General features: G+C 46.2%; 1 protein-coding gene across 2 annotated transcripts; it reads left to right on the plus strand.

Moving 5' to 3' along the window:
- The first annotated feature begins 281 nt into the window (after nt 1-281).
- On the plus strand, nt 282-18,746 carry KLF9 (KLF transcription factor 9). 2 transcript variants are annotated; one of them, XM_071580473.1, is made up of 3 exons: nt 282-1,167; nt 5,712-5,840; nt 15,140-15,221. In XM_071580473.1, exons 1-2 carry the CDS (start codon nt 699-701, stop codon nt 5,813-5,815), a joined length of 573 nt encoding a protein of 190 aa, XP_071436574.1. In that variant the 5' UTR covers nt 282-698; the 3' UTR covers nt 5,816-5,840; nt 15,140-15,221. The 2 variants fall into 2 exon arrangements, with proteins under 2 accessions (XP_071436574.1, XP_071436573.1); XM_071580472.1 differs by lacking the exon at nt 5,712-5,840 and having other exon boundaries at nt 15,140-18,746.
- The last annotated feature ends 2,785 nt before the right edge of the window (nt 18,747-21,531 follow it).

The raw sequence follows: 21,531 nt of genomic DNA on the forward strand, positions 1-21,531 counted from the left end.
CTCGGCGCCGCCGCCCCTCGGCGCCCCCACGGCGGGGCCGCCGCCGGCGGCTGCTGAGGCGCGTGGACGGTCCGGCGGTGCGGTGACGGCAACGGCGGCGGCGGCGGGGAGTGGGGCAGCGGCTCCTCCTCCGCCATCCCCCGGCGCCGCCGCGGCATCGCTGCTTTAAGCGGGCGCCCGGAGTAGCACGCGGCCTGTGGAGGGAGCGCAGGGATTGGCGGGGCGGCCTAGCGGCGGACACGCCCCCCCCTAGAAAAGGGGCGCCGTGAGTGGCGGGGGGAGAAAGTAAACAGAGGCGGGCGGCGCTGCCCGCGGACGGACCGGGGCGGGAGGGGCTCCGCGCCTGACGTGATGGGCCCCGGCGCGGCCGCCCCCGGGCAGGAGCACGAGGGGCGCGGGGCGGACAGCGACGCGACGCGCGGTGTCCTCTCTGCCGGTCCCCGCGCCAGACCCGGGCCGGCCGCGCGGGCGGCGCTCCCCCCTCGCCGGCTGCGCGCCGCCCCCGGGGGGCGGCGGTGAGGACCTGCCCGGCGCCCCGCTATTTATTCGGCCCCCACGCCCCCTTCCTCCTCCGCCCAGCTCGTCCCCGCGCCGCAGAGACCCCGCACCGCAGGCGGGCCATGGCTGACGGCGGCGCGGCCGGCCCGGCGGACGAGCTGTGAAGAGCCCCCCCAGTGTCGTCGGGGCGCGGCCGCACCATGTCGGCCGTCGCCTACGTGGACTTTGTGGCGGCGCAGTGTCTGGTCTCCATCTCCAACCGCTCCACCGTGCCCGAGGCGGCGCGGCTGAAGGTGCCGGGCGAGGGGGAGGGGGCCCGGGAGCTGCGCGACCCCCGCGACGCCTGGAAGGACTACTGCGCCCTGCTGGCCATCGCCAAGAGCCTGCTGGAGCTGAACAAGTACCGGCCGCTGCCCGCCCCCTCCGTCTGCAGTGACAGCGTGGAGAGCCCCGACGAGGACGCGGGCTCCGACAGCGACGCGGCCACCGAGCAGGGCTCCAGCCCACCCCGGAGTCCCCCGCCGGGGCCGCCCCCCCGCCTGCGTGCCACTGGGGCCGCCCCCAAGGGGAAGCTGGCGGCCGAAAAGCGGCACAAGTGCCCCTTCAGCGGCTGCGGCAAGGTCTACGGCAAATCTTCCCACCTTAAGGCGCACTACCGGGTGCACACAGGTCAGCGGCGATGGAGGCGGCGGCGGGAGGGGGGTGGGGAGCCAGCGCTTGTCCTCGGGTGAACCCTGTCGGTGGCGTGCCCGGCATCCCCGCGCGCCCCCGCCGCGCCACCCCGGCTTTGGGGCTGGTTCATCGCTCTTCTTCACCCACGCCCCTCTTTCCCTCGCCCCGTTCCTCCGCTGCCTTCGCTGCCCGCCACGGGGCCGGACCGCTCCAGCGGGGCCCCTCCGGGCGGGGTTGCGGCAGCGCCTCCCGCCGCGCCCTGCCCGCCGCCCACCTGCGCCCGCCGGGAGCGGAGCAGGCGACCAGAGCGAACTTGGCATGCCTGCTGCGGCGGGGAGGTCGGCGGCGGGGGAAGCAACGGGCGGCGGGGTTCGGGTTTCCTGTCGATGTAGGCGGGCGAGCGCCTGCACCGGGTCAGCACGTATTCCCCAAGGGAGCCGGCGATCCGAGGGGCCCACGCCCATAGAGCCGGCGAGCTCGGCTCGGCTCCGGGGGCTGTCCGCCCCGGGGCCATGACGCCGAAGCAGGAGCGGGCGAGGCTGCCGGCTCGGCTCAGGACTCTCCCTGAATGTCGGTGGGCGGCATCTCCGGTACTTGCGGACACACCCCCCTCCGGCCGGCTGGATGGGGGAACTCGGGAAACACGTCCGAAGCCGGTGTCGTGCGCCCGGGCTCCCGGTGTCGCAGACCACGGCCACGGCTCTGGGCTGTCCCCCGAGCCGCCCGGCGCTGCCCGGCCATGGGGATCCGAGGCGCCGTGCGGACGGAACCGACCCTGCTGTTCCTGGCAGCAGCGCGTCGCGCTATCGGTTATCGCGACCGAAGCTTTGGTGGGTTGCACGAGGCTGCGTGCTTCCATCGCCGGCCCTCGCCTGGGCGCCCCGAAGGGTGTGGCAACATGGAAACCTGGAGATAAAACGTATCTGTGGCAGCAGTTCGTACCATCCCCGGCTCTGCCTCGGCGCCGAGAGGGCAACGGCTGCAGACTTTTCTCTGTTCGTTTCTTGGTTTTCGTTTTGGTGTTTTTGTTTGTTTGTTTTCAGTGTAAGTGACTGAATAAAAACCTTTACATGTCTGAATTGCATTTGGGGTCACAATAGAGTACACATAACTGCTTTAAAAATGCTCAAAATTAAACAGGTTTGTGCAGATAAAGAAAGCGAATCAAAGAAGACAAACTCTGCCAACACTTATTTCATATGCTTCACATTAGTTCTGTCCAATGATGGTGCCTTTTTGGGTTTTGCTTGTTGGCACTGATGTTTGCTGGTGAAGTACAAAACAAGTTTATCACCCAAGGAGTATACTGCAAGGCATAGCTGTAGACTTTAACACAGCCTGGGTAGGGTATGATCACATCTGAGGTCCAGCTAAGCTTCTGTTGCTCCAGTGCTTAGGTGTTCATGCACTGCAGAGGAAGAGCCACGATGCTGGTTGCCCTGTTGGCAGATCTACTGGGTTCCTAGCTTGAGAGACTAGAGGGGAAGAGGGGAGGATTACTGGATGTGGCTCAGCAATGAGCTTTGCAGTTAGACTGTCTCTGTGAGCTGGGAAAGAGGATGGTTAGTGGTAACCCTGTACTGACCTCATGACCAATGCCAAGAATTGCTCTGGTACTGGCTCAGAGACTGCATCTCTGATGGTCTTTGGGAGGCTGAATGTAACTGGTGCCTTGCAAAATGTTGTCTCATATGTGACAAAGAAAATGCATTAGCATCATTTTCCATGCTCAGATATGAACCTCAATAAGGGAACCAGAATCGACGTTGACTGAGATAGCATTCTGTGTGATGACATGTAAATTAATGTACTGTACAACCCACACAGCTTGCTGTAAGCAGTACTGTTATAATAAATACTCCTGAAGTGGCATGAGGTTTAGCATGTGCTGCTCACAAGTGGGTGGCCTTAGTTCCAGCTATGAGGTGTTTGACTCAGACATATTGATGTACTGTCATGGTAGTTCTGTATGATGAAAACCACTGCAGATATCCAGCAGTAATGAACTTTCAGAGCTTCCTAATGTGAAGTTAATTGTAGCTAACTGAAATGCTAAACGATACTGCTAATGTTAATTATTTTTATAGATGACAGAACAATTCCTTAGCAACAGTGGGATTCAGTGGCACCTCTGGAGTTATTCATAACTATATTGCAGAGCATTAATGCTCTCTCCTTAGTACCATTAATGCTCCCTCCTTTTTTGAAAATACATTCTCTTTCACCCATCTGCTATTTTTCATGCAGCCACCAACTTGGTTCCTTGCTGCTGTGTAGCCTTTAGTGCAACTAAAGCCACCAGTAGAAGCCTCCGGGTCTTAAATTTTTAATCCCAGTCTTTTTATCTTGGAAAATGGCTTGAGGATTTCTGTTAACAGCCATGAGCTTGCTTGTAGCCACAGATCTCCTTATTCACGGATCCTCACCGTGAAGCAAGCTGGGAAACTCTGGATCCTGCTCTGTGCTGTGTAGTGGCTGGGAATCTAAATCGCTGCAAGACCGTCTTTGGTAAGCTAATGCAAAGCAAGAATTGAAATACCAGTCAAGGTAGAAGACTACAAGGCCAAAGACTTGATGCTTAGAGGTTAGAAGTCTATATCTTACCATTTTTTAAAAACTTCTGTGTTCAAATGTTCCATATTTCAGATACTAAAATTGTCTGTGTAACTGCTTACTTGAAGTTTGGGCCTCTGGTGATAATTCTGGCTTTCCAGAAGGCCAAAATTAACCATCCATCATAAATTGTCTTCTGAGTTGATCTTAACAGAAAAAGTGGACAGCAGTGCACATCCTTATTTGCACAAACAGCCCTGTTGCTTGGGCCATCAGTCCCACTGAACTCAGCCTGGCTTAGTAGAGCACCATTTGTATTCATATGAGGAAGCCAAGGAGGTCTGAACTCTGTCCCTTCCTGTGAGACTAATCTTTTCATCCCACACTAGACCCCTGGTGTTTTTGTGATACAATCAGGCACTTCTTTGTTTATGTCATGTATGTGTCATGTAGTCATTTGCAGAGGTACAGGAATATAAGGACAAGCACATCCCTGAAACTGAGATACTGCCTCTCCTCTCCCTTCACTACCATCCAAAAGTAACTTGGAATTTGTGATTTAAGTTTTGGTGTCTTGAGCAGGAAGAGCACCACAGGTCGGGTTTTTCTTGGACACGACCTGTGTCCAGTAGCACCTCTGACACACACAGGGCTTGGTGTAGGAGAGAAAAGGTAGTGTTATGCTATGCCTGATGGCTCCCAAGCTAAAAGCTGTTTGTCAGGAAGGCAGGAGGAGGGATAGTTCTACAATGTCATCTTACCTAAAGTTTCCTGATCCCTTAAGGGATGGTGTTACAGGAATATAGGATGCGTAAACTCAGATGAAGTTTGATGATGCAAGTTTGGTTTGAAGGAATTATGAGTGCTGTGTTTGCATAGGAGTCTTGAGCACTGAGTTGTCATGACCAGGTCTGGTGAATGTGCCCTTCAGAGAACAGAAAACGGCCCAGGTGAGCCCTGAGCCCTTGAAGCAGGCAGAGGTCAGGAAAAAGTGAAGGACTCATCTGACACAGAAGATGACAAAGCAATAGCAGAGAGGCAGAGACTTGCCTTGAAAATGCACAGACTTCTCTAAGTTCTAGAGGTTTGATTATATCAGGTGTTGTGTAGGGTTATTAATAGCCTCAGTACAAAGCAAGTGGAGAGCAGCATAGCAGAGAGGGGATGTGTAGACCAGAGGGTTTCCAGGGAAAATAGAGGCATACAGGAGTAAACAAGCAATCTTAGAAGGCCTGGTCAGGGAGTGCAGAGCAAAGGGCAAGGAGAGAAACTGGCAGGAGAAACAAGCTATATGGAATTTACATTTGTTATGATGGTGTGAATGTAATCCAGCTAAAGGGCACATGGCCACTGAGACCAGATCCTCCTGGTCAGGAAGGAGAAACAGAGAAGGTACCATAAAACTAGTTTGTGAGATGTCTCCACCTACAGAACTTGTAGGAGTTTAATTGACCAGGGAGGCTGAGGATTCATAAGAAGTTCACATATGCATCAGATGTCCTTAATTAAGAGCTTAGATGCACAAAATCCAAACATGGGAAAAGTTCTCCCTCTTCAGCCAGCTGCATCATCATGTAAAACTACATCTAAACAATGTGAATAGTTTTGTTACACTGGGCAACTGGTGCACCCTTGAGTGCCCCAGGCATTTGGCTCTCACCAGCATTTGGTAGCAGGGCTTAGGCAAAGGTGTGGACCCAGTTTGGTGGTCTGCACAGTGAAGCTGAGGAGCATTTTCAGTAGAGAGGAAGAAGTAAGTGCTGCAGCTGCCAGCTGCTGCTATCTAGATACCATGGTCTCAGACCAGCCCCTGTATCACTGGCTCAATGCACTATACAGATGCTGCTCACTGAGAACTTTTTTAAGGATTTTGTTTGAGCATAATCTGAAATTTAGCATTTTAAGCCTCTCTTATCCAGCTTGTCACTTTGAGTAGGACCAAAGAGTAAAATGTGGAGCCAGCAGATGCCATTTTTTGCTAATTTCAGATTGCTGTGGGAAACACCCATTCTCAAGGGTTAATGAAAATACGCAGATTGCTGGAGTTCTAATGGACCTATTTCCAGGTGTTGGAGAAACATTATCATTCTGACTGGAAACTTTGCCAGCTGAATAAGGTAGGCAAAATTCCTAACAAGGTTAAATTTAATGTTGCCTGATTCCCAATTGTTTTGTTGTGTTTTCTGCTAAAAAAAAATCATTTAAAAAAATGTAAGCTGGTGTATGTATGACAGTGGGAAAGCACTCCAGAAAGGTTTATCAACTGAGTCAACGTGAAGAAGTGCACATGTAGCACAGAAGCAATGAGCACACATCACCTGTAAGAGCACAACTCCTGCTTCCAGATGGATGTAATGAAATCGCAGCTTTACAGGGTTCCTGCACACTGTTGTGCTGTGGCACTAAACACTGTATGGTGGATGTCACTGCTCTTGTTAACCTGTGTGTCTTGCAGCCCGAGCTGTTAGAATCCATGCAGGAGCAATTGCTCCCCTTTGTTGGCTGCTGCATTATTGTGCACCAGGGCTCTATGTCTTGCAGAGCTCCCAAACCTGCAGTTGGAAGAGCAGGGAAGAGCCAATCTAAGATTAAACAAAGAGGATTCTGAGGGAGTGATGGCAAAGCATGCGTCAGATACTGTTCGCTTGTGGTAGTGCAGTTTACCATCTGTATTCAGGTTATGATGAATGTGAATAGCCTGAGAACACACTGTAAGTACCTTAAACTTGAGGGAAAAGTCAGTGGAAACACTGGCTAATAAATTCAGAGTGAAATAAAAAAAGTTACATTATCTTTCTGAATGCACATGGAAGTGCATTCCTCCTTTATCTGTCAAAGCTGTCCCCTCTTAGTGAGCATTTGATTATTCAGACAGGACAGGAGTTTAAGTCTGTCTCCATTGCTCAGTTAATATTTGCGTATTACTGCAAAATGGAAGTTCACACAGAGATAAGTCAAGAAAGGAGAATTACTTGTCCCACATATCTAAAAGCACTGATAAGGGCACTGATCTCAGCTATGAAATTGTAGATTTTACTTTCTGGTGAGATCTGGAAAGGTCTTTCCCAAGTAGCTTCCATGACTGCTACATATTTTTCATATACATATATATATATATATACACATACAGATATATATTTACCTGTATATGAAGGCATAGTCCACCAGAGAAAGCCTTTTTTAAGTCACATAAGGAGGGTTGTGCTCTGGCAGAGAAGCTGTAAACAGTATCCTTTCCATCTAATGCTGTGTCACAGTGGGATAAGAGTGGTACAGACTTGCCCTGGAATTTAGACCCTCGACAGCAGGTTCTAGCAGCTGGTTTTGCATATGGACTTTTGAAGGAGACTCATAACACCTGCATGTGTAAGCAGCTGCTGAATGGAGTTTTGAGGATGTCAGAACATTCTAAATACTTGCTGAAAACAGCACTTGAATCATCCTGTGGTATTTAATCCTAAGTACTGGCAGAATAAACCTCTGAAAGACATCCATCTGTCACCTGTCCTGTAGGCAATATCTATTTGTTCTGTTGTCAGATTGGATGGCCATGGTTTAGGTGTTGCAGAAAGCCTTGCTTTAGGTACGTGGTACCAAGCATTCTCACTGCTGATCTCACTCTGCACCAGTATCTGTACCTTGTTGCCACATGTTTTGATGATCTGGTTTTACAGTATCTCAGGAGAGGAAACAGCCTGCTTGAAAGGTCTCCAGTCTGTCTGCTCTGAATATCCGTCTTCACCAGAATATCTTGCATGTGGACACTCAGTCTAAGTCCAGTGTCGCATAGGAAATTGCTTGTTCAGGATGTATGGGTCAAGAAACACACTGGGGAGATAAATGAGAGAGACCTGAGATAGCAGCTATTCTGTGATAAGGAAGATAGCCTGGTTTTTTGCACTCTTGCAGCAAGCTGGACCATGTTCTTGACATCCACTTACAGATCCTGTCATACTTCAGTATGACACAAAAAAGTGGTGTTTGCGTGGAATCACAGGAAAAAAAAAGAAATGCTTATCAGTGACATGTTTAAGTTAAGGATTGTGGTTCAGGTTTTGGTTATTACTAGGATACCAAGATTTCTTTGTAAATGTCAAGCACCAGCAGTCGTGATTAGGATGATCTCAGAAGATGAAAATGGGATTAAAGTTTGTCATTTAAACCACACAGAGTTAATTATGCCAGAACTGTTTTGCTCTCACTTGGTGGCAAGAAATTTTGCAATTCAGGCTTTCTGCATTTGTGTACTTTCCCTTCTCCCTCTTCTTCATCAGTTGCTTCAGGTTTCAGGCAGGAGGCCAACCTTGCTGCAGTTCAGTTGGGCTGGGCTTCAGGGCAGATGCTGCAGGCAGGGCGAACACCCATGCAGCAGGAGGTACTGGCTGGCTGTGTCATGGCAGCAGCTGAGCAGGAGCCATGCACAGGTACCATGTCCCAGAGGTCAAACTCAGAGCCACTCTTCAGTTTTGATACTTAAAATAGTGGCAGCACTACCAAGCAGCACGGCCCTACCTCATACCCAGAGGTTTAATTTTTAATAACATAGGTCATTGAAAGTTTTAAATCCCTTGTGGTTGGTCTAATTGGGTGTCCATCCACTCATGCAGCTTCTAGTTAATGTGTGAAGCAGCATCAAAAACATTATTGGACAGCAAACTGTTCTGCATTAGCTTGTACTAGTGCCAGGCTTTGGACTCATGTCTGTGTCCAACCCCTCTTCTGTCAGCAAGGAAGACAGTTTGAGCATAGTAAAACAGTTCGTCTTGCTCAGACTTCTGTCCACACCAGCAGCAACGTTTGAATGTCTTCTATGAAGCCAGTGCTCAAGCAATTTTAGTAATTCACATAACATTAGTACTTCGTTCCACTGCAGAAACTCGGTGTGCTGCAGTCTTCACACATGTTCTGTTACACATCAAGAGAGTTGCCCAAGTGGGTGATCATGAACTTTCATCAGCTTTCTCAAACACAGCCTCCCTCAGAAAAAAGAAAATCACTAAGGACTTCTCTATCACATTTTTGACCAAACAAACTCACTTTTTGTAAAGTCACTGTGAAGTGCAGCTCCTAACTTCAGTCATACATGCATGAAGTGGCATTTTGTGGTGAGAAGAGTGATGATGAATCAGGATACCACTGCCTCCTGTACTTACGTTAATGAGTATGCTAATGCCCACTGTATTCTTTTTCATAAACCCTTCCTGCACAAGACCACAGTGTGGGAAAATCTGAAATGTCCTGAGGTAGAGCAAAAAAAGCTAAATTACTTATCATCAATTCAGAATAAAATGGAATAAAATAGTGGGTCTGCCTCAGGTCATGCAAAGTAGCTTGCAAGTGTAAACTTGCACAGAAAGAAGAAATTAAACATTTGTAGTAGCTGGTGGGGAGAAGGAACGGGTAGAAAGGGGCAGGTGAAGCGAGAGGGCAAAGATCAAAGGATCTGCAATGGCTTTTATATCCCTGTGGGATTTAAAACAGGACAGGGTTGCAGGAGTTCTTCAGACTGCAGAGAAGACCTGTGAAGTGCCACCAATAGCTTGTGCTCAGAATACACCCTGTCTCTCACTACATGCCTGCTGGCGCACAGCACAAAAAATGGGAGTCTGCAGATGCACCTATTCTGTGAAGTTTCTCTTTTGCTTCCTACTTCTGTAAGCTGCCCTCAAAATACATTTTTATTAGGATTATTTTTAAAAGAAAATTATTTACCTCTTGTGTCTTCTGTGTTTGAATCCTATCACATATAGATTTAAATTAGCACGATATACTATTGGCCATTCCTTCATGTCTTGATGGAAATCCCATCTAAGGCATATCTTAAAATTTCAGTAACATACAGCCAACAAAGAAATCAGTATATAATAGCACTGTTTTGATGGGTCATTCTGCTGTTTCAAGCTTTAGCATTATTAGCCCCAAAACTAAAAGAAAAATCATACAGAAAAGATATTTCTTGCCTGAGATGTGACACAGAAATCCGTATCTCCAGATGGAGGCAGCATTAGCTTGCACTGCAGCTCTGTGGGCCACTGCCTGCCCAGCATGCATATGAGTTTCAAGACCTGCTTTCTCAGAGGACTCTTCTGTTTTACGGAATAAAAACCCTTTAATCCAGTGAGGTTACAGAGAGGTATGTTTATTCTGAGCCCAGGGCACATGGGGGAAGCTCCTCCAAAACATGCGCACCTGGTTGAGCTAACAAAGGGTTTATATGCAAGTAAGTTATACATATTTATTTTTCTTTCATGCATAAACATTATTTTCTGAGAGAAAGCAGGGTTATTATAATGAGTCTCAAGAACTGATTTCTATTTTCTCCGCTTCATGTCACTCATTCTTTCACCTGCGCTGTTCCTCCTGGTAATTTAGGATAGGGGTCTTTAGGGGTCTTTAGGGATGAAGTAAGTCGTCTTCCTCCTGTGAACTTTTTACCTTTTGCTCAGAACTTGTTCAAACCAGTCTTGTTGGCAACTTTTGCTGGTCTAATTGACTTATCTTGTTCTTTTGACATGTTTTCTGATTTATCATGGGGAATCTTAGCTGTTTTAATTGGCCTGGGCCTCTTGGTATCGCACCTTCAAGAACAGTGAGTGAGTTTTGCTGCATGTTACACAGTGAACTAAGCAAATTCCATGATAAGTATAAAAGCATAAGTAAAATAAGAAAATAAGTATTATCATTAGTCCTAGGTAAATAAGCATAAGTAAAATAGGCATAAACAAAGTGAGCATAAGTAGAATAAACATAAAATAAGCATCATGAGCCCTAAGTAAAATAAACATAGGCTCCCCTCCCTCTCACCCCATCACTTCCACGAACGTCTCTGCTGCTTTACAAAAATAAAAAAATACAGCCACCAGCATTGGTAGGTGGACAGCTACGCATGCCATCAGCCGTTTCTGCCTTGTGTTAAAAGCCTCCTGGAGGCACACTCTACCCCTGCTTTGCACCTATTGAGTGTCACTGACACTATTCCCTCTTGGGCTGGTGGTATCCCTTATAGCTTTGTGACCGAGGGCAGCAGTGGATGCTCAGGCTTGGAGACAAGCCCTGAGGGCCTGGAAAAGCCTCCCTCCCCTCCCCCATGTCTCGCTGCTTTGAGAAGTCTGGAGTTTAATGCATTCAGGTGCCCGGGATTATAGCTGGCCTACTTTCGCATAGGCGATTCCCAAGTGGCTGTGACAGCTTCCGTGGGTTTGTGTTGCTGGGGTGGTGAAGCCATCCTCAGCCACTTTGCTCGGGAGCTCAGAGGTGGGTGGGAGCTCTGGTGCATCCGAGGGAGTGCGGCCGCTCCTCTCTGTCCGTGATCCCTGCTGCGTTCCCCGTCCCATGGTAGGAAGGCTGGCCTCCAACACCACGTTCCTGCGGTCTCTGGTGCGCTCCCCTGGCTAAGCACTGAGTTGGTTCCCTCGGGACTGCAGTGCAAAATAGACATAAGGCATCTTGAGCAAGCCGTGCCATTCCCTAAAGCGTTATGGTTGTGCTGCACAACTTTAGGAGTGCTTTCCCCGGCACGTGAAATGGGGAAGGGGGGGGGGGAAGGGGGGGGGGGAAGGGGGGGGGGGAGGGGGGGGGTAGCAATGGTGGAGGTCATGCTGCTCCCATCACGTTTCACAGAATTCCAGAAACAGGGCTTCGTTTTCTTTTCCCGTATGCAATTCCAGGGGAGCATGGCAGAGGAGCCCAGTGTCTGGAGGGCTGCTTGGGGTCAGATTTTCAGCACTTCTTTTAGGCATTTAGGATGGATAATCCTGTGCCTGAAATGTAGGCACCCAAAAGTCTATGATGCTTGTTATGCAGCCTAGGTACCTTGTTTTCCTGCTGTACAGCTGGGCACTTCTGCAGGGTCAAAGGCTATCCTGAGGTGGGTGGTTGGAAATGTGCTTTCTGGAGATGGGGTGTTACAACCTGCCCCAGAATGCACGAGTAACCCAGATTCTTGTTAATAGATTGCTTGTAGTGGATTAGAATGAAATGATACTGAATGGTTGGTGTTTGTACATACATATATATATTTAGGGTTTATTTTAGAATTGCAGTGGAAGGCAGGTATGTAGCCATTTTGGTTATTATTTATAGTAGTACAGCAATATGAAAGCATAAAAATATCACTTCAGAAAATGTATAAGGGGAAAAAGAAAAGAGAAAGAAAGAAAAGAAAGAGAAAGAAAGAAAGAAAGAAAGAAAGAAAGAAAGAAAGAAAGAAAGAAAGAAAGAAAGAAAGAAAGAAAGAAAGAAAGAAAGAAAGAAAGAAAGAAAGAAAGAAAGAAAGAAAGAAAGAAAGAAAGAAAGAAAGAAAGAAAGAAAGAAAGAAAAGAAAGAAACTGGGAAAGGAAGGAGGGGAGGGGAGGGGAGGGGAGGGGAGGGGAGGGGAGGGGAGAGGGAGGGAGGGAGGGAGGGAGGGAGGGAGGGAGGGAGGGAGGGAGGGAGGGAGGGAGGGAGGGAGGGAGGGAAGGAGGGAAGGAAGGAAGGAGGGAAGGAAGGAAGGAAGGAAGGAGAAGAGTGGAAACATATCACCACCTGCAGATCTTGTGACAAGAGTTGACTTGCAATTTTGGTGTCCATTGCTCAAAGTAATGGTCACAGTCGTGATCCACTGGGGGTGGGGAAAAAGCCCACGAAGCCAAGTCCAAAAGGTTAATAAAATACACCCAGGTACCTCTCCTTTGGGGAAGGAACTTTCAGTCCTCTGGTGGAAGGCCTCAGAAATTAGTCTGGGGGTGCTTTGGGGCTCTTTGATAGTTTATGATCCCTTCTAAGAGATGACTGCCTCTCACATCAGGACAATTGAGACAGTTAATGCCCCATCAGACCTTCCCTAGGGGAAGGGGCGGAGTTTTACAACTCACTTGTCTAAGGATGGACAATTGGCATGATGAAAAGCACCATCCCACCTTGAAGGATCTGCCTCTTATCGGCCTCAAAGGCTTGTAGCCTCCAGTGGTGGGTCTTCACCCTCTCTGTCTTGTGTGGATCATCACCACTCACCCAAAACGTCTCCTCCTCCCCCTCAGCTGCGGGGAAGCTTGTGCAAACCCTGCCTCAGCAACTTGAGTTTCTGGGTTATGGCCTCCCCCAGCCTTGTGTATTTCTCCTTAGACCTGAGATAATTGGACAATAATAGTGCCACCTTTGTCTTACCTCAGGTTTCTGTTAGGTGGCTTAATGCACAGTCCCAATTCCAGTTGGAAGGCATGTTCAGGAGGTGGGCTTTGGTTGTTGCAGATGAGCAGTTCCTTCTTTGCACAGTTTAATGCAGTGGACAAAGTTCTTTGGTGATCTTAACAATGCCATTAACAATTTCAGTCCCTCAGCTGCTCCCACACTCTGCGGTGTAAGTGCCTGACACAAAGCCATATACTAGATGGCTCCACACGTGCAAGATGTATAGCACTCTTCCCACACTCCTGAGGGGAGCTAGAAAGTTGCTCTGCACCTCCCACTGCCACCTGCTTCCAGGAGCTGTGACAGAAACTGTGAGATAGATAGCAAAAGAGCAGTGCAAGTGAAACACTTGCCTCAGATGCTGAGGGCAGGTTCTGGATAGGGCAAAGCTGGGGCAGAGCGTGTTGTGAGGCCTCTCTACAGCTCTTGGTCCTGCTCCACTGTGTAACTGCAGTTGTGGCCTTCATGCATGTGTGAGCTTACTTACAGTTTTAATTAATTTGTTTTATATAGGTGGTGGTTGTTCATGAAGTCTTCTAAGTATGTCCACAAGCATACAGCAGGGAGCCAAGAAATGCATTTATAACAAAAAAGTAGTCCCACCTCAGAATGGCTGGCAGCTGTGCCTCTGCCAGGGTCAGGCAGTCGGCTGGTTTGGCTTCCTCTGCTCCATCCCTCTCCCCTGACTGAGGACCAGTATAGCCGTGAAGCAAGGGAGGCAAGGCCCAGGGAAGCAGCTGTGAGGCTGCTGTACCTTATGCAGTCTCACTTAGCTGACTGGGAGGCTCTACTGCACATGGGTTGGTGTGAAATAGGGAGCCTGTTAGGGAGCACCAAATCATCAAGAGCCTCAACAATGAAAGCAGCTAATAGAGGCTTACTAGGGCTTTCGGAACCCGTGGTGTAGCTACACCTCATCTTACCTGGTCTGTCCTTATCCTTCTTTGGCCTTTGGAGAATGTCAGTGAGTCTTTCCAACCACTTTTCTCCTTCCTGCAACTTTGCCATACTTTCTGCTGCTGGTTGTCTTCCTGGCATCAGGGTTGTTCGTTCAAGCCTGTAGCCTTTTGTCTCTGCTGTTGTATCTGGGAAGGACTCCAGGGCTCACTTCTTTGTAAATGACTCTTTTTTTTGTTGATCTTTGAATGTAAAGTGAGCTCATCTGTTTGCCAAACTTGATAGTACCAAGAAATACTGGAGTTCCTGAGTTTCTTTCTAACTCTTCCAAGCTGGAAAACTCCTAGGATAGTTTTTATATTTCATCGTTGACTATAAATAGCTGTCACATAGCTGTCATTTTTATTCCCTTCAGGAGATTTGTAAGAAGGTTAATTGAGCCTTCAAACTGCAGCAGTGCATGGTGTCTGTGATGGAAGGCTTTTGTGTGAACTTGAACACCTGATTTCCCTCAGTGCTGTGTGCTAGGGCCAGCTTGCTGGTCAGAAGGTGTTAGGTGTGTGTGGGAAAAGCCTGTATAACCCACAGAGGTGAAATGCAGAGATGTGGGGTGCCAGGAAGATTCTCTTCTGTCCTTACACCCTTGTTTGTAAAAGCCAAAGTACAGTGTGGTTTAGGTTAAGGTGTTTGGTTTTGTTCTTCCTCATTATAGCAAACATTTATTCTGACAGAGCTGTGAATAGTGCAGTGATTTCCTGTCTCTAAATCAGCTGTCTAAGAAACATAGTCTCTGGAGCACCTTGGATTTCCAGGGAAAGAACTGAGAGGGAAGCATGGGACTTCTCTCTTCAGCTGCATCAGTTTTGCCCTATATGTTGGCAGCCCTGAAACTTACCCCTCCATGCTCAATTGTCCCTGGGCTGAAATGACTTGTACTAGGTGAAGGATTTTTTGGCTCATTTTCTAATCATTCCAAAAAATTTTACTATGTAGAATGGAAGTGTCAGAGTTGTAATTCTGGTCCTCCTTTCCCAAACCACTGTAGTGAGTCCAGCATGAAAAACATAAGGGCACAGGGAGAGCTCATCTGTTGTTTTGACATGGTCATGTAAGGTTCTGCACCAGAATGTGAGTTTCATGTGGTTGGAGGGGTTTTTGGCTTCTGCTGGAGGCAAAACTGGAATCTGATGAAGCAAATCATCCACAACTCCACAGACACTGGCACCATAGCAGGAAACAAAAGCAGCTTTTTCCCCTCAGCAGCATGTTCTCTGGCTCCTCGGCAAAGCTGGTGTGTGCTGACCAGTTTAACCACTGCCTCCCTAAATCTGTCATCCTTTCCTCCCCACAGGTGAGCGACCATTCCCCTGCACATGGCCTGACTGCCTTAAGAAGTTCTCCCGCTCTGACGAGCTCACCCGGCACTACCGAACCCACACTGGTGAGAAACAGTTTCGATGCCCCCTCTGTGAGAAGCGGTTCATGCGCAGCGACCACCTGACCAAGCACGCCCGCCGCCACACCGAGTTTCACCCAAGCATGATCAAGCGATCCAAGAAGTCCAGCTCCAGCAGCTCCTTGTGAAGGCAGTGCTGGCCCTAGGAGGGGAGTGGGGGAGAGGCAAGCTGTGGCAAGGATGCAGGCAGTGTTGTCAGAGCATGAGCATCTGCTGTGGTGCTGGTCACCCTCACAGTCCAAAAAGCACATGTAGCTGATGTTAAAATAACAAAGTACTCAGCATCTCCCTCCCTGTCCTCCACCTCCCCTGCCCTACAGTGAGAACAACGGTCTGGAACAAGTGGACTGCAGGGTGAGAGGAGGGAAGGGACAGCCAGCAGAGAAGGTGACCACCTCCTCTAACATAAAGCATTGATAATGGTGTACATACACTTGACTGGGTGGTCTGGCCTGTGCCACCAGAGTAGCGTGACCCCAAAGTCTTTGTGATTGCTGTGTCATGAACATGTTTTGTTGAACTGTGTAATGCTGCTTGTATTTAGAGTTTGTCAAGTAAAAACACTTTCCAAGTCACATAAATAAGTCTCAGATTAAAAACTCCATAGCACATTGTAAAAAGTGGATTTACTTCTGTGTCACAGTGATCCTGCACTTAAAGAGACTGTTAAGAGAAACATTACTTACATTACTAATAGCATCTGGTTGATACACTGAGATAAAGCAAATTTATACTCAAGAAGGGCCTTTAAAGTAAATGGGTATTTTTAATTTTTCTTTGTATTAACTATAGTTTTGAATATAAGCTGGACTTTTCCAGTAAAAACATGGTGTCATTCAAGAAGATACTTAAAGCAAAAAACCACCCACAACAGCTCAGCCATTTTCTGACCATATGTGTATTTAACTCTGAAATTCACTTACCTGAAAAAATACAAGTCAGCCCAAAAAATGTGGTGGGCATGTGGGAGCTGAAGCATATGTCTCTCTTATGATCCTGTATTTTACTTGTCAATAATACAGTACTGTACTCTAGAAATGCCACTATCAGTGCTTTATTCTGCTCTTTTGTTTGAATGGGTGCATAATAGCAGCTACCATCTTTACAAACTGCTGCTTTCTTAAAGGCTTTTTCTCTTCCTACGCTTGCCTTAAAGATATATTCTCTTCATACCGTGGCCTAACTCCCTTTGAGCCCTATGGGAGTTGTGTGTGCTTATGGAGAGAGTAGATCTTTCCTTTAGAGCACTCTGCTAATGAAAACACCTGAAATTATTGTAAGGAGCACTTTGGAAGGGCTCCTGCATTTCTTGATTGCTGTTTCTCTAGAGAATCGGGGAAAACCAACAGCTAATTTGAATGCAAAAGGTGTGTTGCAATACTCCTTATGACACAAGCTTCTCTTGGTACTTTGCTTTGTACGTGCTTCATGCATGACACGTCAAATGCTGATAAAGGCAATATTATTTGAAAGCTATTTTTTTGCTCTTTAAGAGGAGCAGAAAGTTCACTGAATGAAAACTCATAGTCATGGTGATTAGCTGAATTTTTAATTTTTTTTAAGTTAAAAGCATGACATTTAAGAGGCTATCAGTAATACATGTTTTTCTCCTCCCTAGCTGCAGAAAGCGAGGAGAATTCTGTTTACATATTTTTTTTCCAGAAACATTCTTCTGTTTGGTTTTTTACCCTTGCTGCAGAGATTTAGGGCCAAATTCATCGTGTGAGTAATCACACTGAAAACTAAAGTGTTTCCACTGCAGATGAATTTAGGTCATCTTGTAAAAGTCTGTACATAAAAAATCTTGTGAGTACACCTGCAATTACAGTATCTTATTGTTTTATTTTATGAAAAGCTTGCATCCTAGGAAAAAAACCATAAAAAATTAACTCGGAATGTAGAGTGTTTTCCTCTACAGTTGTATATGGCTTTCAGCATTAGAAATCAGTTTGCATACTGTGTTTTTACCTGTGTAGTTTGTGATAAATCTATGTGAAAAAAACTGCTTTTAAAGCATTGGGGATATTGAACAGTCTGTGGAATAATAAGGGATGTGTTTTCTTCAGTGAAGACATCAGGAAACCAAGCACACTTTCTACCTCCGTTTCAGCTTTTTGAAACATTTGTTTTAGAAGCCAAACTTTAATTTCTTATATTCAAATTGACTCGTAGAGGGATAGGTTATTCATAATAAAAACTGGTAGCATCAGTGTTTCTATTGATCTAGAAATACGGGAAGTGTTTTGCTTACCAGTAGTGATAATACTGCCTTGTTGAGTGGGGTCAGAGCCACAAGTAGCCCATTGAGATTCAGAGGTGCATGCACGTTCATCTTCATTCTTCTTTCTGAAGATCAAGCCAGATCCATCCTGCAGTCTGGATCATTGCCATTTTGTGGGATGAATGCAGCACTTGGAAAATTAAAGCCCGATCCTGTGAAATAAAAGAGAACCTCACATCCTGTCAACCACAACAGGAAGCCACAGCTGATAAGCAGCTCCTAAATCAGTATGTAGATGTTTGGCTCACTTAGCTATCAGGCTACCAATACATAGAAATAAAGGGTCAGATTTATGGTTTCCACCATGTTTATTTGGGGTAGAATACACATTTAAAGAAACATTGTTTTTCCTGCAAAGTCTGAAAGAATCAACAGGATGGAGATACTTTGGTCCATGGGACGTACAAGGTATGTGTCACCATTGCCAGTCACAAGATCCTGTTTCTGAAAAAAAACCTTCCTAAATGGTAATGTATAGTGTATTTCAGCATTGGACAGACAGGATTAATGTGATTCATTAACCACTAAGAGAATATGTTAGGAATAATCAGGTTTGGGGATTTCATTTCATTTCATTGTTTTGTTCATTTGGTTTGGTTTTTTCTAATTTTTTTTCCTTTTAGTAAAAGCAAATAATGGCTTTAACACATAAACTGCAGGTTAGTTCTTTGCATCTTGAAGCTAAGTTCTGAAGAGTGTTGCAAGTATTGGAAAAGAAAAGAAAAATCAGGTTCTTTTATGTACTTCCTGTACTGTTTTGGAAGTACTTAATAGTGCTGAAGTTAGGACAGCTCCTTTCCTTTGTTAAGAAAGTCCATAAGTATAGAGAAGTCATGGCTTTAAAGGTATACCTATGTAACATTTTTCTTTTTGAACTGTTTTTCATGAGCTATATTACAGATCTCTTTTCAGCTTGCAGATGGACTTAGCCCAGACTGGACACATACTTCAAAATGCTGTTTTACAAACTAGTGATCTGTAACACTGTAAAATACCAACTTCCAACAGTTTAATCAGTTTTATTTTTGTACAGTATTCTTTATAAGTTATTTTGCTGTCCTGTTTTGTAAATCACATGAAATTGTAAAAAAAGGAAAAGAAAAAAAAAGTAGGCATAGATGTTTTTGTACATATGTATATATATTGTCCAAATAAAGAAAAAAAGGAATAAAAACCCCAAAAATTGTCTTGATTGGAGTCAAGCAGTGGTCATGTAAACCAGTCTGAATGATTAAAAAAGAAATCCTGCTGTGCATGATGAAATCCGTGGCCTGAGTACTATATGAACCAGCTTCAAAGTTGTTAGTGGTGCTAATCATTATTTAACTTCGGTCTTGTTTCTCCGCTTTTCCCAGGTATTCTTTCTGCAAGTACAGCAGGGAGGCAGAGACACAACTTTTAGCGGGGGAAAAGTGTCTTGTCACCTGCATACTGCAACTCCCAGGAAGTCTGTGTGCCATTGCTCCATGGTTTTTGAGCTCAGCCTGGTGGTTTCCCTCACACAGCTGCTCCTTGAGCTAATGATGCTTCAGCCTGTGCAGCCACACCACTGCCTTGAGCTTTCCATAGTGTTGGGAGGGTTGGTTGCTGGTCTGGAGATAAAAAACATCTGCTTAAGAGGGAAAGGCAAGAAACCCTGTGCCGAAAAGCTCACTGACATTTACGGTCACTGACATTACAGTTGCTAAAAGCAACTACTTACATGAACTAGCTTAACCTGGTGCGTGGGAACGGGTATGCTGCAGCATGAGCCCCAGACCCAAGGGAACATGTAACCTTACAGTAATGCAGGCAGAGACGGACAGGCGGAAGCAATCCATCTGCATCTGGAACAAAACTTTTAAGTAGCCTCCAGATTTGACTTGATGCTGAGCTGGAGTTTTCCTTGGGTTGGATGGCCAAAGGATAGGTAAAGCAAGCTCAGCATAAGGTTTTCTTTTTTTAGCTTTTCATTGATTTGAGGAGTAAGGGACACATGGCTGTGGCACTGGCCACATTCCCTTGCAATCTCATCATAAAAGACTTTCCAAAAATTTACCATTCTTCACCTTGAACCCCTAATATTTGTCTTCAGTGCTGTAATTGGAACAGCTACCAAGATCTTCCCAGTGTAGAGAAGGCCTTGGCCTTAGGAGGATGTTTCCAGCTACTGAGATCTAGTACACTCTACAAAGTAGTCTTGCCAGGAGGGGTCTAAATTTTGACTGGACTAGGTACAGCATGTGAGCACTTGGGTGTGCTGGCAGACTTCAGCAGTGGCACAGGGAATAGTGACCCTGAACACAGACCAGCTGACTCTGACAGCACAATGTCTGCAAGGTTGTGAGGGTCTTGTATTTTCACTTTTCCTCTCTGCCAAGAACAGAAGAAAGGAAATGGGCCATTGCCTTGTGTTGAACCATAAAATCTCTTCAAAGTCCAGGTAAATGCCTGGGGAATGGTTCAGAAAGCTGCATACAAGGAAGGGTGGCCTTCTTAAATCTGCCTGCTGAGTGATCTGGATGACTTTGATCTCCATAGGAGTCTGTAACAATGTTGTTCAGCACTCACTCTTCTAGGGCTAAGAAGTCAGTGACGTTTCCTTTCTGCATCAGAGCTCTGTAACAACCACTTTCTCAATGGCTTTTGCTTTGGAAACAATCTGTTCCAGGTCGAGCTCCTTGCAAACCAAGAAATTCCCTGACTCCTAAAACACCTCCTCAGACACTTCCACAATTATTGTGGAAGTCTTATTTCAAAAAGAGAAGGCGTTGACTGCCATCAGTTCTAATCCTTAACAGATGCTTTTTTCTGTATTATTATGTATAGTATTTTTCTGACATATGGCTTCAGAGGAGTCCCTATTGCTTTCAGTTTGTATTTTTGAAATTGCTACAACTGTTACTGTGTTTTTACTGGCTTGTGGCTTCCGACTGAAAAGGATAAATATCCTATCACTTTTCATATCAGAACCCATCAGTTTCAGTGTTGTCTATTGGCCATATAATGCCTGGGTGTCTGCACAGCGAAACACAAAGTACTAAGGGAATGGAGTGTGTAAACCACAGCGTGAGGAGAATTACTGAGTAGATAAGGGCAACTCACCATCCCAAGATCCAAGAAAGCCCTATTGGAACTAAGAATGAATGAGAAAAACTGAAGAACAGAGACAGTATCAGAGTCCCCCTGCCACTATGCTAAAAAGGTGCACAGAAAAGTCTTGGGCTTTCCCAGTGGCTTTTTTTCCCTCTCTTGCCTAATGGGAAGGGGCCAGAAAGACAAAAGCAGAAGTTGCAGAAGACACAGGTTTAAGTTACATTAGAGCCACCTGGAGAGACCACATATCACTGTATGGGTTTGGGCTCTTCTGCTGTTAATGACTTCTTTGGTGGTCTTGAATAGTGTTTCCAGATAGAAGAGACTTTTGAGAGCCTATGAAAAGCCATACATAACTGCTCTGTCAAAAAACACAAGGCCAGTGAAACCACTGTTGTGTTATTATTAGCCTGTGCAATGCTGGTGGCAAATCACTACTTCTGCTTTTTCTGGAGTGCAGAAGATAAACCAGACCTCACCTAGAAGCTAAGTTACATTCTGCTGTTATGTCTAATGGACCATGTTTCTCAGGGGTATCATTTTTAAACTGAAACATTTTAAGAGCGACAGCCTTACTGTAAATTTATCCAAACTGAAATAAAGAAGATTTTCCCAGTGTAAGTTAGTTCAATGATGTTTCAGGAATATACTGATGCTTAAGGAACAGCACCACTTTAATTATATTCACACCACGTATATTTTAAACAGCAAAGTATATTTTAAATATGACAAAATTTCTGACCAAACAAGTCCTTCATGGACAGTACAGTTCATCTCAGAGGCAGACACAAAGTGGAATCAGATTCCTCAGTTACCAGGTCCCACAGAAAACTATCATATCAGTTGCTTTTCACCTGACAGACTTTTAAATACCACTGCAGGAGCACTAAGTGAGGCTGCACTGTTGATGGTGTCTGAGAGCAAGTTCCTT

Source organism: Pithys albifrons, chromosome Z (genome assembly GCF_047495875.1).
Source record: "Pithys albifrons albifrons isolate INPA30051 chromosome Z, PitAlb_v1, whole genome shotgun sequence".
Lineage (NCBI taxonomy): Eukaryota > Metazoa > Chordata > Aves > Passeriformes > Thamnophilidae > Pithys > Pithys albifrons.